The sequence below is a fragment of the Cydia amplana genome, chromosome 20 (assembly GCF_948474715.1).
Source record: "Cydia amplana chromosome 20, ilCydAmpl1.1, whole genome shotgun sequence".
Lineage (NCBI taxonomy): Eukaryota > Metazoa > Arthropoda > Insecta > Lepidoptera > Tortricidae > Cydia > Cydia amplana.
The window spans coordinates 4,713,078-4,727,684 of record NC_086088.1 but is presented as its reverse complement, the minus strand read 5'-3'; the positions used below and the strand labels follow the sequence as shown (position 1 = coordinate 4,727,684).

Sequence of the window (14,607 nt, the reverse complement as noted above, 5' to 3'; positions counted from 1 at the left end):
TCAAAAAAATCCTGACATTTTCGTGTTCCGTCTCCATTCCTGACAAAAGGCCAAAATTCCTGACATGTCAGGAAAACTCCTGTCATCTGGTAACCCTATCCACGGAGCGGCTGACGCGACGTTGCCAATGACGAATACATCGTCTATGCAGCTACGCTTCCGTGGACTTACAATGTGCTAACTGGGAGATCAAGCTTTGAGGTACAGTCAGCAGCAGAAGTTGCTAAGCAGGCGAGGTGTTCAAAATTACCTTGACACGCTCTTATTCTCTTAACAAAAAAGTCGCGTCAAGATCATTTTAACTACCTCGCCCGCCTAGCAACTTCTGCTGCTGACTGTACAGACAAAGAATTTAATTTTCTACCTATTATGTAGTTTGTCACAATGACAATTAATTGTCAGTCACTGTGACAAGGTACGAAATGGCTCGGAATGTTGGAAATTAAATTCTTTGGACTGTACAGTAGGGGTTTTCAAAATTACGTAAGTTTTGAAGAAAACTGCAGCATCCTTTGGCCTTCGACTGGGTGTTTATAATCTTGATCCATTTTTTCAGTCACCTAAACTTTTACCATTACTTGGCTCTAGATATTCGGCTCGATAAAGGTAATGACTTTAGTAACCCACAAACATGATAGTTAAGAGAGATGTCTCTCTATTTTTCTCAAAATTTATAAATTCATTCACCGATGCCGATGTGAATGGGATGAGCAAAGAACAGTATTTAAACCGTAATGCTAGTTGGTTGTTATGACAGGATGTCAGTCGCACGGCCGTCGATGATTGATGTCATTCGTTTTGCAGATTTCATTCACGCCAGCTTTGATGAAGCGATTGTATAGCGCGGACGAATGGAAAACTTCCAGTCACTAGGCTAGATAAATACTACGATGAAAGCCTTTTATAAATTTGTCCATTCGTCGCTTCTCTATCTTATCTATCAGTAAATCATGTATGATGGAAAAGCACTTATTCACTTAAGGTTCCGTCACACAGGCGCGTTTTCCGGGCGGGCCGTGAGCGGGGCGCCCCGCTTTTACATATAAAACGCCTCGCCTCGCCCGGAAAACGCGCCTGTGTGACGGAACCTTTACTGGATCATCATCTTAATCGTCCAAGCGTAACAAATTAAGACGATGACAATAGGCTGAGGCAAACGCAAGCGCGGCTACAACGCGAGTTGCTCACTCGGTTCTATGTATGTATGTACTATTAGCTATGTTTAAATGTGCCGAAACATACCTTCTCGTGTATCTCGGAGGTGGACTGCGCGTCGCAAAACGCGACCGTCGCCACGTCCTTCAGTATCGGCATCTCGACGGTGCAGTCCCGTCCGTCCAACAACGCCACCAGCGGCCTGCAAATACCACATAAAGCGTTCAAACATAACTACTAATATGTAGTAATAAGCAATGTAGTATAGGATAAGAGGGAGATGTAATTCTTAAATAAAACGTTTTTGCGGTCGGTATACTGTTATCAATTAAGATCAAAGTCGCATTTTTACCACTTGTCATGTCATGCGTCACTTTCGCACTTATATACTTGTTAGAATGTGACAGGCATGGATGATATACAGTTCGAAATCAAGAATTAAGGCGACGGTGCACGATGCAACGCTAAATTTACGGTGGAGGTGGTGCCCTTTACAATTAAAAATAGAATTTCATCCCGACTGACGTCTCCGCGTAGCCGTAAACCATCACAGACGCAATCCGAATGATAGCAAACTGATCAAGCCGAAGCCGTTTCATACCAAATAGAAAGATCTATTTTATTTATATTCATATTCGGTGCCAAATCTTTGCAAAGTAGTAAACGAAATTACTACAAACTATATCACAAAAAGCAGTATACAAAACTACGATCTATCTCATGAAAATGATATAAACTAAACGTACACGTCCCTAAATCATTAGTAAATTGAATGAAAGCCAACGGCTTGACGAGCTAACGAATGTTAATGCTTTGTACGGCCGAGAGCAGGCGAGGACCGCAAGTTGAATGAATGGCATAATTAAACGACATGTGACGTCAAATATACCATCGCCTTATTACCAGGGAAAAAGGTACAAAATTGTTAACGTAAGTTAGCCGTCGTCTGTATGTAGTGGTGCAGTGATTCATCGTATAATAATAACATTTATAAGAGTAGCAGTACCTAGTGTAATAGGTATGCAATACTAGAAACTGTTACATCGGCTATGTAAGGCGAAACAAATTGAATTACGAGCTACCGTAGAGACTTCATACCAAGAAATGTATGTCGTAATTATGACAAGATAAACCGTGGTAGGGGGGATACCTGCTCAAATAGCTCAAGCACCATCTTGACCTCTGATAATGAATTTTGATTAGTATTCAAGAGCTTATTCATTATTAGTCGACCTTTTACTTTTATTGCACAATATAGTATAACTATAATCTGTCAAGCTGGATATGTCAGTAATAGCAATGTAAAGCAAACTAAAGTATGGTATCCATAGGAAGCGAATAAAAAGCAGCAATGTACATCGGACAACAATGAAATGTAAACAAAACAGTTCCACAGATAAGATTATAAATGACACGCGATGTTACGTAGTAGCATCACTTTTTCAACACCCACAATTTTTCAAATTTACCGCCCTTTTCTACTGACAAGATTTGCTTGACCAAGTATACGTACAGGTATAACTTTATTAGGTACAAAAAGATCACCGGCAGCGTTTAAACACATACCGTGCGAGGAAAGTTTAGCACATGCGCGGATAACTGCAACTACAGCAAGCATTCATGAAATTATTATACAATCCTCGAGGCAGAGGTCTCCGCTAACTTCGGAACGTAAAACTATGCAGGTGCGGGTTCCCATCGCTTGGCCGAGCATGGGCGAGTCGGTTCATGGATAAAGTAGGGTAACATGACTTAAAGATCCAGAGAGTATATTTAATACGGAGTTACTCGTATGTACTAGTTCACCGTAGCATTCGATTCTGTAAGCTATTGGATTGACATAGTTCTAGCTCTCAAATATTTGCCTATGCCCTTTTCCCTCTTAGTTTAACTTCAAGATTTAATAACAGTTACGTGGTAGTTACAGAACATGGTACGTACTACGTAGTGACGTACCGTAATGAAACGCCAGTGGAAAGTTTGATTGGTTTTGTTGAAGTTATCCCTCTAACTAAAGGTTCCGTCACACAGGCGCGTTTTCCGGATGAGCTGTGAGCGGGGCGCGCCGCTTTTACTTATAAAACGCTCACGCCTCGCCCGGAAAACGCGCCTGTGTGACGGAACCTTCAGGCCGCGCAAGTCAGACACTGCCTCATAAAATGTATTATAATACTGAATACGAGTAATAAGTGGATTTGGTTCCTATTAATACATGAATTAAGTTTTAATCCAAAGTCAATGACCGCGTCGCGAAGTCAAGGTCTGTTGGATACGTGTTATCGGACTAGGTGAGGTGTACTTGATTTTACGCTCAATACACAGACTACGGGATCAGACACGACTACACATGCATCAAATAAACCGGGGTAATCCACTAGTTATCTAGTCTACACTAAAAAAGCTATCAAGTATAATTTAATTTTAAAATCATAGTCTGGTTTGTAATAAATGTTAGATTTACAGCTCAAAAGGCAATCGTAACCTATCGAGAAAAGTCAGCCTAAGGTATGTATCTGGTTAATAAAGAATTGAAATTGCCTTATTATTATTTCAATCTGATCTTTAACTTAGGCTCGTACCCAAATCTACTACGGACTATTGACACAACAGTTTTAGAGAACGGAGCCAAATTGAGTGGCAAATTAAATCGGCAAGCAAATACCAACTTGTCTGGCGAGAGAACTTGCCTAATCACGGCCTCCCCAAAACACCCCCGAATAATTAAAGCAAGCCAGTGCGATTAAACTAATAATTTAAACTTTCGTCATAGCGGAGAATTATTATTATTGCCGAGAGAAAGTTCAGGGAAACGAGAAAGTAATTCCGAGCGGGGGACGCAGAGTTTTCCAGAGTTGGTGGAAACTTTCGCCGGGGCAGACGAAAACAGATTTGGTTGCAAACAAAGAGGGAGGAGGGCGGGGCAACCCCTTCGGGCAAGTTTTGATGGAAACCAAATAGGATTAGCGCGGAAAAGAATAAGTTGAGTGAACCCAATAAGATGGACGGAGCTTTGTGAGAGTTGGCGCGCTTGTTGGACCTCGGGAGCTGGCGCGGCGTACAGAAACACGACCCATTGTGTAAACCTAGTAGGCTGCCTCTTGAGTTTAAACTTTGAAAGGTAATAGGACTTCCCAACATACACTACATACACAACGTGTATTGAATTTTAAACGGATTTTTATATTTTACTGATAAAACTTTTCTGACAATATACCTTTTTGTTCCTAATAGTTGGTCATAGATTGGCCATTGACAATATTGACATTAATATAATATAGGTACTTAAAACTATTTTTGATATGGATCAGGCCTAAAAAAAGGTGTAAAGGATATCGTGTAAGGTAAGGGTGAAACTTAACTATGGTTTCATAGTATCGCTTACCGTCATGGCGTTTGAGCATATTATAATTTTTCCTATTACAAGACTCGGGATGAGATTTCGAGGGCTCAGCGGCTCACGGTAAGAATAACTATGAAAACAAAACACATTTTAAAGGCCAGAGTACACCGGCTGCGTGTGCGTGACGTGAACGTGCACGTGCGCTAAAATATTGGAGCCGCACTCGCACACTTCACGCAAGCGGTGTGCCGTCTCTCATAAGGATCTGTATACTACAACGTGCACGTCTACGCACACGCATCCGGTGTGCACAGGCCTTATAACAACATGTCAGACCTCGACTGCAGGGGTCCGTTGGCGATGGGCCCCCGCATGCTATCCATACGCGCTCTCTTTGGCAGCATCTTCCGTTTGTCCATTTAAAGCGGCAGAGCCGCTTTGACCACACTCCGCAGCGCGTCACCTGTAACACAACACACAACCAACGTTAGCTTTCGTTAAAATCGCCCGATGATTAGTAGCAGTAAAATGCTCGTACATCTCGTCTCAATTCTTAATACACACTTGATAATGAAATAGCATCAGGGTCGATTCATTTCAATGCAACAAATTTGATTTAAAAGTTTGCTATAAAAGTACAAGGGAACCCTGTTGCCGTTTAGGAGACACAACCCTAAAAATACAAGATAATCTTGGTGGTCGTAGAAGTGTCCGAACTGAACAATTGTGTTCATTCTTGTGTAAATGTGCTCTCTAGATTTTATTTCCTTATTATCTAAAGGGCTGTTTGACCTAGCTTTTCATAAAATCTTATTCAATTAAGGCTCCGACGTGCCAAGAATCTTGGCCAAAGATGACACAATGAACATTAACAAAGGTTTCATTATCTGTAACCCTATTTCAATGCCAGTGATAAAGTTTTGGTGTCCGCTTCTACACATTAAACTTAGGGTTACCCACAGGGCTAATGTTGAGATTTACCCCAAGTTTATGGCAATTTTATAGCCGGTTTTGGCTAAGCCTAAGCGTTTAGCCCCCGGTCACGGCAGCCGGGTGGCCAGTGACCCCATGTCCAATAAAATATTACCTAATAATTGAGTTAATGACAATAAGGATTATTATAGCAAGTATAACACTATCAAAGCTAAAGTAGGTCACTGTTTCTCAGATATAATGACTCTTGTTGTATTTTCTATGTTTGGCCAGATTTTATCATATACGACTACGTATTCATAAGCTGTACGATATTTGATCGAAAACAAGGATGGCATTAGCCACTTAGAAATATTAAACGCGATCAAAATTCTATAGAAGAATATTAGTAGATTAAATTTTTAATCAAGACCCACTAACATGTAAAATTAATATTGGTTTGGTTGGTTACCACATTAACCCTGACTTGGTTGCTTGAATTGTTGCCAGGAGCTTAAGGTGACGGTAGAGGTGGGTAAATTTTCAGATTCTGTCAATTTACCCCATTTCACACACAAGCGCACTTCACGCACACTACCTCACTTTACTGGGACAGGTCACTGACCCATCAAGTTTTTTTTTAAGATAGCGTTTTGAGTTTTGTGGCCTCCTTTTAGGAAAAGCGTTCCATTGAAAGAAGAAAGAGAAACAATACATTTAATCTTGCTTTCCTTGTCTGTTCATGTCACACGTGACGTATTTAAATTCTAATAATTCATTTGGTTGTTGACAATTTTCTACATTATGGCTTTGTCGAGATACGCGTTTTCTAAAGTTAAACCGAATAAAACCAGATGTCATTAAGTCAGATGTAAAATTTTATTTACTACTCTATACGACTTTTCATAAGGCTCAAAATCAATTAAATGAGAATTTAAATAAATAAAGTTCCGGCAGGGTGCAAAATTTAATTAAGGCGGACAAAATAAAATTTGAAAATATATGGAAACAGTGTTGGCTAATGTACCCCTAATATCTTACACTACTTACTATTAAATTAATACAATTAAAATAAAAAATATTATACCGGTATTCCACCGGTATTATTTCAGTGCTGAAGCGATTATCTTCGATCGTAGCCTTGATAATGTAGGTGTTGATAGTTACTTACGGCGGTAGGAGCGGCAATGAACCCCGTGCAGAGTAGAAGGTGAGGTGCGTTGGGATAAGTGCATATATCTACTTATAATTCTTTGGCTGGTTGGTAACCCTCTATATTTTATTTTTTGTTTTACTGTTATTAGGTTAAGGGAGTTTTAGGGAGTGAAAAAAAAATGATTTTCGTTTTATGCGCTCGCGTGATTGCCGATGGATTATAATTAGACAAAAGAACTTGTTTTCCACGCATCGAATGTAGATCCCTATGACACTTCCTCCAAGTCTTCTCCAATAATGTTTATACCGTATTTTAATTACCTACCTTAAATGTTACATTTCTAAATTTTTTTTTTGTGCTATACATACTTCAAAAAAATCGCTGGAGGCCTAGCGGTAAGAGCGTGCGAATTGCAATTCCGGCTCGTACCAATGAGTTTTTCGGAACTTATGTACGAAATATCATTTGATATTTACCAGTTGCTTTTCGGTGAAGGAAAACATCGTGAGAAAACCGGACTAATCCCAATAAGAGCCTAGTTTACCCCCTATGGGTTGGAAGGTCAGATGGCAGTCGCTTTCATAAAAATTAGTGCCCACGCCAATTTATGGGATTAATTGCCAAGCGGACCCCAGGCTCCCATGAGCCGTGTCAAAATGCCGGGACAACGCGAGGAAGATGATGATGATGTGACACATACTTCCAAAAAAATCTACAAATATTTTACGTGACAACTGCTTATAAGTAAATATTATGTAGGTACACTTATAAAGTATAAAGTAGAAAATATCTTATAGGTACATAATATAAAAACCGATCATGTACGAGTAGGATTCACTATGGGTTCCACAGTTACACATTTTTATTGCATATTTTTTGTTTAAGACCAACTCACCTATTATAGGACATAGGTCTTCCATTAATCTTTTGGCGTTGAACTATTTTTTGTATATGTATTTATGTAATACAATTCTGAGTTAGGTTATGGTACATTTTTGCTCACCTACTTATAGTTATGTATTATATCTGATATGTGAGATACCAAACCTGATACCAAAAATCGCCGCAAAGTTAAAAGTTCATTTATTTACGTTACTCATCTTCGGATCACCGACTTACTACTTCCTTACTTGACATATGTGTACTAAATTTCAATTGAACTAGTCCAGTAGTTACGGTGTGAAAATTGGCTTTAACAAAATGGCAGACACACGAGTGATCTTATAAGGGAGATTATTTTCCTTGAGTGAATGGTATGCATTTACCCCAATGCACCTCACGTTCCACGCGGCGCGGCGTAATCTGGCCCCTATTTCACCACGGTGACAGGTACGACAAAAACATCACTGTTATTGACGCCATAGGCATCCATGGACTACAGTTACCGCTAACACTGATTTAAACTTTCACGATTTTTACACATAATTAAATTGTACAACGGAACCGCAAAACGTTCAACCGGATAAACAAGACCAAGTGCGGGTAGTTCGAAAAACTCGCGCGGTTAGAAGATGCTGATATCAACTTAAGCCAGTCTTCTCCGAGACCACGTCGGAGGTAAATCTTAAAACTTAGATACGCGATTAAGTCCCGTTGTACAATTTAATAATACAGTTACCGCTTACCATCGAGCGGGCCGTATTCGTGTTTGCCACCGTCATTGTACCTATTATTAAAAAAAAAACTTTATTATATCGGATAAAACAGACATTTCTCTCGCGAAAAAGATTTTTCAAAGAATTTTCGGTAAGTCTTGACAGGAAATGAGTTCTGTGTCGCAATTTCGATACAGTTGCCGTGTTTCTTGTGACAATTGTCATTAGCTTCGCAAAATAAGAATTTTCTAGTGGCAATATAATGGAGTTTATTTATTTATTTATTAAAATGTTGGTGGCAAACAAGCACATCGCCCGTCCGATGGTAAGCGGTTACCGTAGCCTATGGAGGCCTGTGACGTCAGCAACAGTGATGTCGACAACTGTCGCACCTGTCACCGTGGTCGTAGTGAAATAGGGGCCAGTAAGTACCTAATAATCGCAGTGGTCTTAAGTGTCACAGACCCTACTGGCGCTTAAGTCCTTTATGACAATTTCTGCCTATTTTAAATTGTTCAAAAAAAAAAGAAACCGAATAATTATATCGGACTACCGAATTTTCACGAGAATCAGTTGAGAAATGTGATATGCAAAGGAGAAGAATTCGGACATACGAAAGCATTTTTTCCCAAGTTGAAACGGAGACCTTCGCCAACGCTCGGTCAATGATGGTTTAGGTACAGCTAGCTGCAGAGAAAAGGTACCACCCCTGCATACAATTATCTATCTGGTCGTACCTTTTCTCTGCAGCTGACTGTACACCTATAAAAATGGTTGTCCCTGCTGTAATTTTATACCGGTACCGTACTTTGTATTCCCTTTCCTTAGTTTTACCTTCAAAACGAACCGGTATTGATAAATAATAACGGTACCATACCGCTTATACCGTAAAGAAAGCATGATGCAGTCTCTGCTTTGCACAATTATTGTGTGGACAAAATTCTTATAATCACCGAAACATACATACCTACGCACATAATGTCATTGAAATAAAACATTGTTATTTTATAGTAAATTTATATAATACTCGATATATACACATAACAATAACCAGACCGCAGCGGTATTAGCCTGTAAGCTTCATCTCTTGTCTCCAAATCCGCAAAAACTAGTTAGTACTAAATGCTGGTCTTGCTGTTATTTTATTCTTGAAGATTATGGCTTGTTTCTTGATTATTGAGAACAGCACGTAATCGCACACATATAGACGGAACGAACGGCAACAAAGTAGGTGTAGACACTAAGACTTTCAGGTATTAAACGAATTACGCTTCGTATTAATAGGTAAGTAATATTTAAATGAATATATAATATTCTCTAACGTAAATACAAGATTACAATTGACATCAAATGTCATTGACGTACAGAAGTCATATACTTTTTTTTAATGACGCAAAATTGATACCAGCATAATGAAAATCAATCCCAATCAGTAAAACGAGTCTTTAAACTTTTTTCATTTTAAGCGGGTTTTGAAGGAACAAGTTACTTAAATTCAATTGTAATCGTATTGTTTTAGGATAGTTTACTGCTGTTTTCGATCGTTACGACCTGTAAATAACAACAAATCAAATTTTAAATAAATTTATTTACCCTGTTTTTTGAAATACAATTTATCTACTGGTATACATTTTCGTATGCGTATATGATGAAATGTCTAAATAATGTCAAAAACGAGCTACGACGACGTACACGTCTGCTTCGATCCAAGGCCAGCGGCCATCTGACTCGAAGAAGAATTTTGAGTGATGTCGTCAATGTATGGAAATTGTACGAAAGTTTACATTTGGGATTGAATTTCTGTGTTGTATTTGTGAGTAAAAATATAAGTAGATAATAATTTGCTAGTTTAGTTATCTAGCTTTCAAAATCACACAACAACTCAATTACTGTTAAAGGCAAAACTGTAATGCGTGTTGCTCAAACGGAACTCCATATTTTGATTTTTGGATACTTTTAGTGTCGATTTGTAGAGAATTACAGCAAATAAAAAATATTATGCCGTGAAGAGCCGGTACACGGCTTCTTCGTGAACAAATTTACGTATAATTTAATGCAGTTATTAAACATTTCTTGAACAAATTGATTGCACAAAGTGAGCTCTAAATCGAAAACGTCATATACCGTCCCCTTAAGATTTTTGCAAACTTTCTGCTTGCAATTGTTTCGAGAGCAAAATTATGGTATTTTAATGACACAATCGACAGACTTTATAACAGAAAAGTGTTAAAATGTGAAGACAGGAGAGGTATATGTGAGAAACGGGTGCATCTATATAATATGTTTACGTCATCGTCACTCGAAAATAACAGACGCGCTTCGACAGGCGTAGGCGGAGTCACTCGAGCAGGAGAGATTTCCCATTTCGCAGTAAGTTACTAGGTATGCCAAATCACTATCACTATCACTACATAGTATAAAACAAAGTCGCTTCCCTGTCTGTCTGTCTGTATGCTTAGATCTTTAAAACTACGCAACGGATTTTGATGCGGTTTTTTTTTATCTGTCAGCTCCCATGGCTCATATATGAGCCAGAACGCTTATGGTGACGTCATACCGTGGGATTTGACAGGTTAATAGATAGAGTGATTCAAGAGGAAAGTTTACGTATAATTTGTTAACCCGTGCGAAGCCGGGGCGAGTCGCTAGTATGCCAATATATACGAGTCTGGAACTTTATGAGGAATACGTTTGCATTTATGGACTCTTCTAATTTTTTATTAAAAAAAAAAACTGAAAACGGTACTTGATCGCGATCGCGTGCACTTTTATTATTATTTGGCACGACTTTTGGTCTTCTACTTTATTTTATTGTTTAACTTTAAAGTGTAACAATGTGAGAATAAAAGTAACGTGAGAAACGGGTGCGTCTGTGTATGGATACGTCACCCGCCACAGGATAATTAACGGACTTACTCGTAAGCTTCGAGTCAGTGAAGCTGAGGAAATTGCCACCATGCAACTATTGACGAAACTAAGTTTACAACGATACCTTTGTATTTATGCAGTATTTGTTAACGACGCTCCAACTATGACGAAGTGTCGTTAAACAGACGTTACAGTTATTCAATGAGGAGATTGAGGAGTAAACAATAAACGTTATGATATCGTTAATGAGTTACGAGGGGTTCGCCTCGCGTGTTGATGTCACGTCTGTCTGTTTATAATATTGTTATGATTTCAAGGAAAGAAAATAAATGGTGTGGTTGATCAATAATATAAAGTTGTGACACTGAACACTGACATTGTCGCTGATAGACGGATTTTGAATGTTGCAGGCAAGTCACATAATAGCGCAAGTTGCAAGTTAAAGGTTTTGCACAGTGTGCGTACACAGATAGCGAGCTGCCGCTCAATCTACAGGAAGTTTAGGGAAATAGCGACGTTAATATATAATTCAACTCTATTTGCAGTCGTTAGAAGGGTTCAGATAGCTTTCGGCGTGTATTTGCGTCAGATACCATTAGAATTGCAAGTACCTAGTTCTGTTTTTTTCTTTTCTTCGTTTCATTTAAATCAGATTGCTAGGTTGTAAACAATGTCGTTCGGCTGAATATAGAAATCCTTCTATACTTCGATTTTTAGCATTAGAAATAAGGTAAACAATCTTGATGTGTCTTTTAATTGAAAACCACATTTTAAAAATAAGTTACGGCAAATATGTAACAATTATGAATTTAATACGATCATTTATATTCTTCTGCTTTCATAAGTAATAGTTACTGATTTTTAAAAAGCGTTTTTCAATTAAAAGACATGTCAAGATCGCTTACCTTCTTTCAAGTTCTTTCTAATGCTAAAAAAACGAACTATAGTCATTGCACCAATTTCAGTGTAAAACTAATAAAGTCATGTTATAAGTACTCAAATAAGGAAACTCAGACACGTATACACAAACAAAAATAATTGGTTTCGGTTGCGCATACGAATTTCACACAGAAACTAATGTCTATGTCAGCGATAAAAGGTATCGTGCTAGTCTGGCAATTAAATAGATACATGAAACTTCTTTTAATTGATAGCTACATTAACTTGTCTTTAGAGGCATTTACGATGTCATCACATCAAAATAATGAACATGAAATATAACAGCATGACCGTTAGTCATGTTGGGAACTTAAGACGAAACAGGAGCTGAGATTTAAATATTTTAAGTAAATATACCCGTCTCGCTAACGGAAGCGGCTCCTAAAACTAGTGCGATAAGGACAAGGCGAAAAATCCTGTGTAAAAATCTCAAAAATAGAGGTTTCGTACTCGACTGTTTCCTCCTCCAAAACTTAACCAATCGTAACCAAATTTGGAAATCTAAATGATTATGAAATTATCTGTGTCGGACCGTTTTGCTTTTTCGGCTAATTGATATCAGTTTTGAATACCACGCCTCTCATTGCGGCATAATCAATTAGGCCATTTTGGCCATTTTTGAAGGGCTTTAGCGCCTTAAAAAACAAAAATATCAAAAAAAGCAAAACGGTCCGACACAGATATTGACAATATTAATCTGTGTTGAAAAAATCATTGCTCTAGCTTCAAAACCCACGGAGGAAACAGTCGAGTACGTTTGTATGGAGAAATGACCACTCCTGTTGGCTCTTAATAAAATGTAATGTAGGAACCATTAAGGTTGGCTACTCACTATAAAGTCATTAGGGGCGTTGGCAAGCCGCTCTGTCGATCTTACGGCGCATAGTTTACCTAGGGCAAAGAAAAGGCTTGTTGAGTATTATTCTTATGATTACAATACAAATAAGTAATAAACAAAATAGCTGAAGTTATTAAGAAATCAAGTAAGGTTGAAAGTTAAACATATTGGAAGATATATTATGTACTCGAACTTGGCGGGGTGTTCAAAAATACGGTTTTCATCTTTATACACGTTGAAATGCTATCGGTATTATAGTCGATTCTAGTAGGGGTTTAGTAAAACAAATAGAGACAGAAAGTAGAGGCTTTCGTCAAACTAAGTAGTTACTTCGTCAAAAGCTAAGGCGTGTTAAATGTTTTAATAATTTCAGGACTAAATTATAACTCAAAAACACACGGCTCGAGTAGTAAAATTGACGTCAAATACAAATATGTATCCATTATTTAGTGTACAGCCTGCAATAATATGTTACTCTTCGAAGGCCGCTAAAATATGTGACACGCTCTTACGGCTTTACGAATAAGATCTTGTTAGATATTTTTGCGACGTTTATTGTGTAACATATTTTTTCACGTGAGTGAGTGTCCATCACTGTCCATCTTTTTCAGCTGTTAGTCCACCTAAATGCCGGCTGAAACCCTTGAAATAGCGAATACAAGTACACAAATAGGTCAATAAAGGTCGGCGGGTTAAAAGTGGGGGCGCCCAAGGGCGCGACCTCCGCCGAGACGCAGCTTGCATCTAAGGGCAAGCAGGCGTCTATCGTGGGTTCTTCGAATAATAAATAGGTCAGAGTAAAGGCGTCGTCAGACAGTGAGCGTTTTGTATGTAAAAGCGGCGCGCCCAGCTCACGCCCCGCCCGGAAAACGCGCCTGTGTGACGGAACCTTAGTCACGGAGACACCGGCATCAAAGGTCAAACTCTCACTCAGAAAGGTGAAAATTATTTCGTTCATTACATTATTATGTAGCATAATTAGGTAACGTATAATAATGAGCTTTGATTGCATGATTTTTTGATTCGATTTTGATATGAATATTGGGTGGTCGGTGGTCGTATATATTTTATGTACATCGCCATTATTTAGCGATTTCAGAGTAACAAGTGAAAGGGGTTACGTACCTTTTCATCTAGCAAAATATGAGTAAGGGTAAAACTTGCCACATGCCGCGGTTCGTTGAGATTATTGGTGATTTCCGTTTGAAATAAATACTCAGGATAAGAACTTTTCATTTATTTTTATACTAAAAACTATAAGTCTATTACTAGAAGAATGTTACTCTATATACTTATCTGTTTTATAAGACTGTTTGTTTCTTAATTTAAAAAAAAATGAGTAGGTAGCCCCTCGTGAATTAGTGTCTCACAGAATATGATCTACCTTGCCTACGAAAAGGCGAAATAAAACCGAGTAACCCACGTATTCTCTGAATGTCTCCTAGGTCTAGAACGCTAGCACCATGAATATAAACTATAAATTATAATTTTTACAAGAAAATCAGCTCATAACGATACGATACGTAGTTACCTACATAAATGACTTCAACCTTTGACTTTGGCCCTGACCTTATATTTGATACGTATTCGCAAAGCCGCCCTATTTCCAGTCGACATCACATATATCGGAGCAGCCAAGGCTCTCATAAATAACTGAACACGCCTCTATTGTCAAGGCGTTAGTGCCTGTTCAGATATTTTTGAGCACCTCGGCAGCTCCGATACATCTGATGGCGACTGTACACAAAGCCTGGATCACAATCGCAGCAATATCGATCATAGACCGCCTAGTTCCAAGATCTGC

At 38.5% G+C, this 14,607-nt stretch overlaps 1 protein-coding gene across 4 annotated transcripts in view; it reads right to left on the bottom strand.

Moving 5' to 3' along the window:
* The window catches only part of LOC134657470 (C-terminal-binding protein), a 134,283-nt gene that overhangs the window by 14,120 nt on the left and 105,556 nt on the right, over positions 1-14,607 (bottom strand). For 3 of the 4 annotated variants that reach the window (XM_063513033.1, XM_063513034.1, XM_063513035.1), the window contains exons 4-6: positions 12,798-12,856; positions 4,832-4,958; positions 1,243-1,357 (exon numbers count right to left, since the gene is read on the bottom strand). In XM_063513033.1, the coding sequence (XP_063369103.1) occupies positions 1,243-1,357; positions 4,832-4,914 (198 nt within the window). In that variant the 5' untranslated portion in view covers positions 4,915-4,958; positions 12,798-12,856. The remainder of the gene's footprint in view (positions 1-1,242; positions 1,358-4,831; positions 4,959-12,797; positions 12,857-14,607) is intronic. The other variant, XM_063513036.1, reaches the window with a different exon arrangement.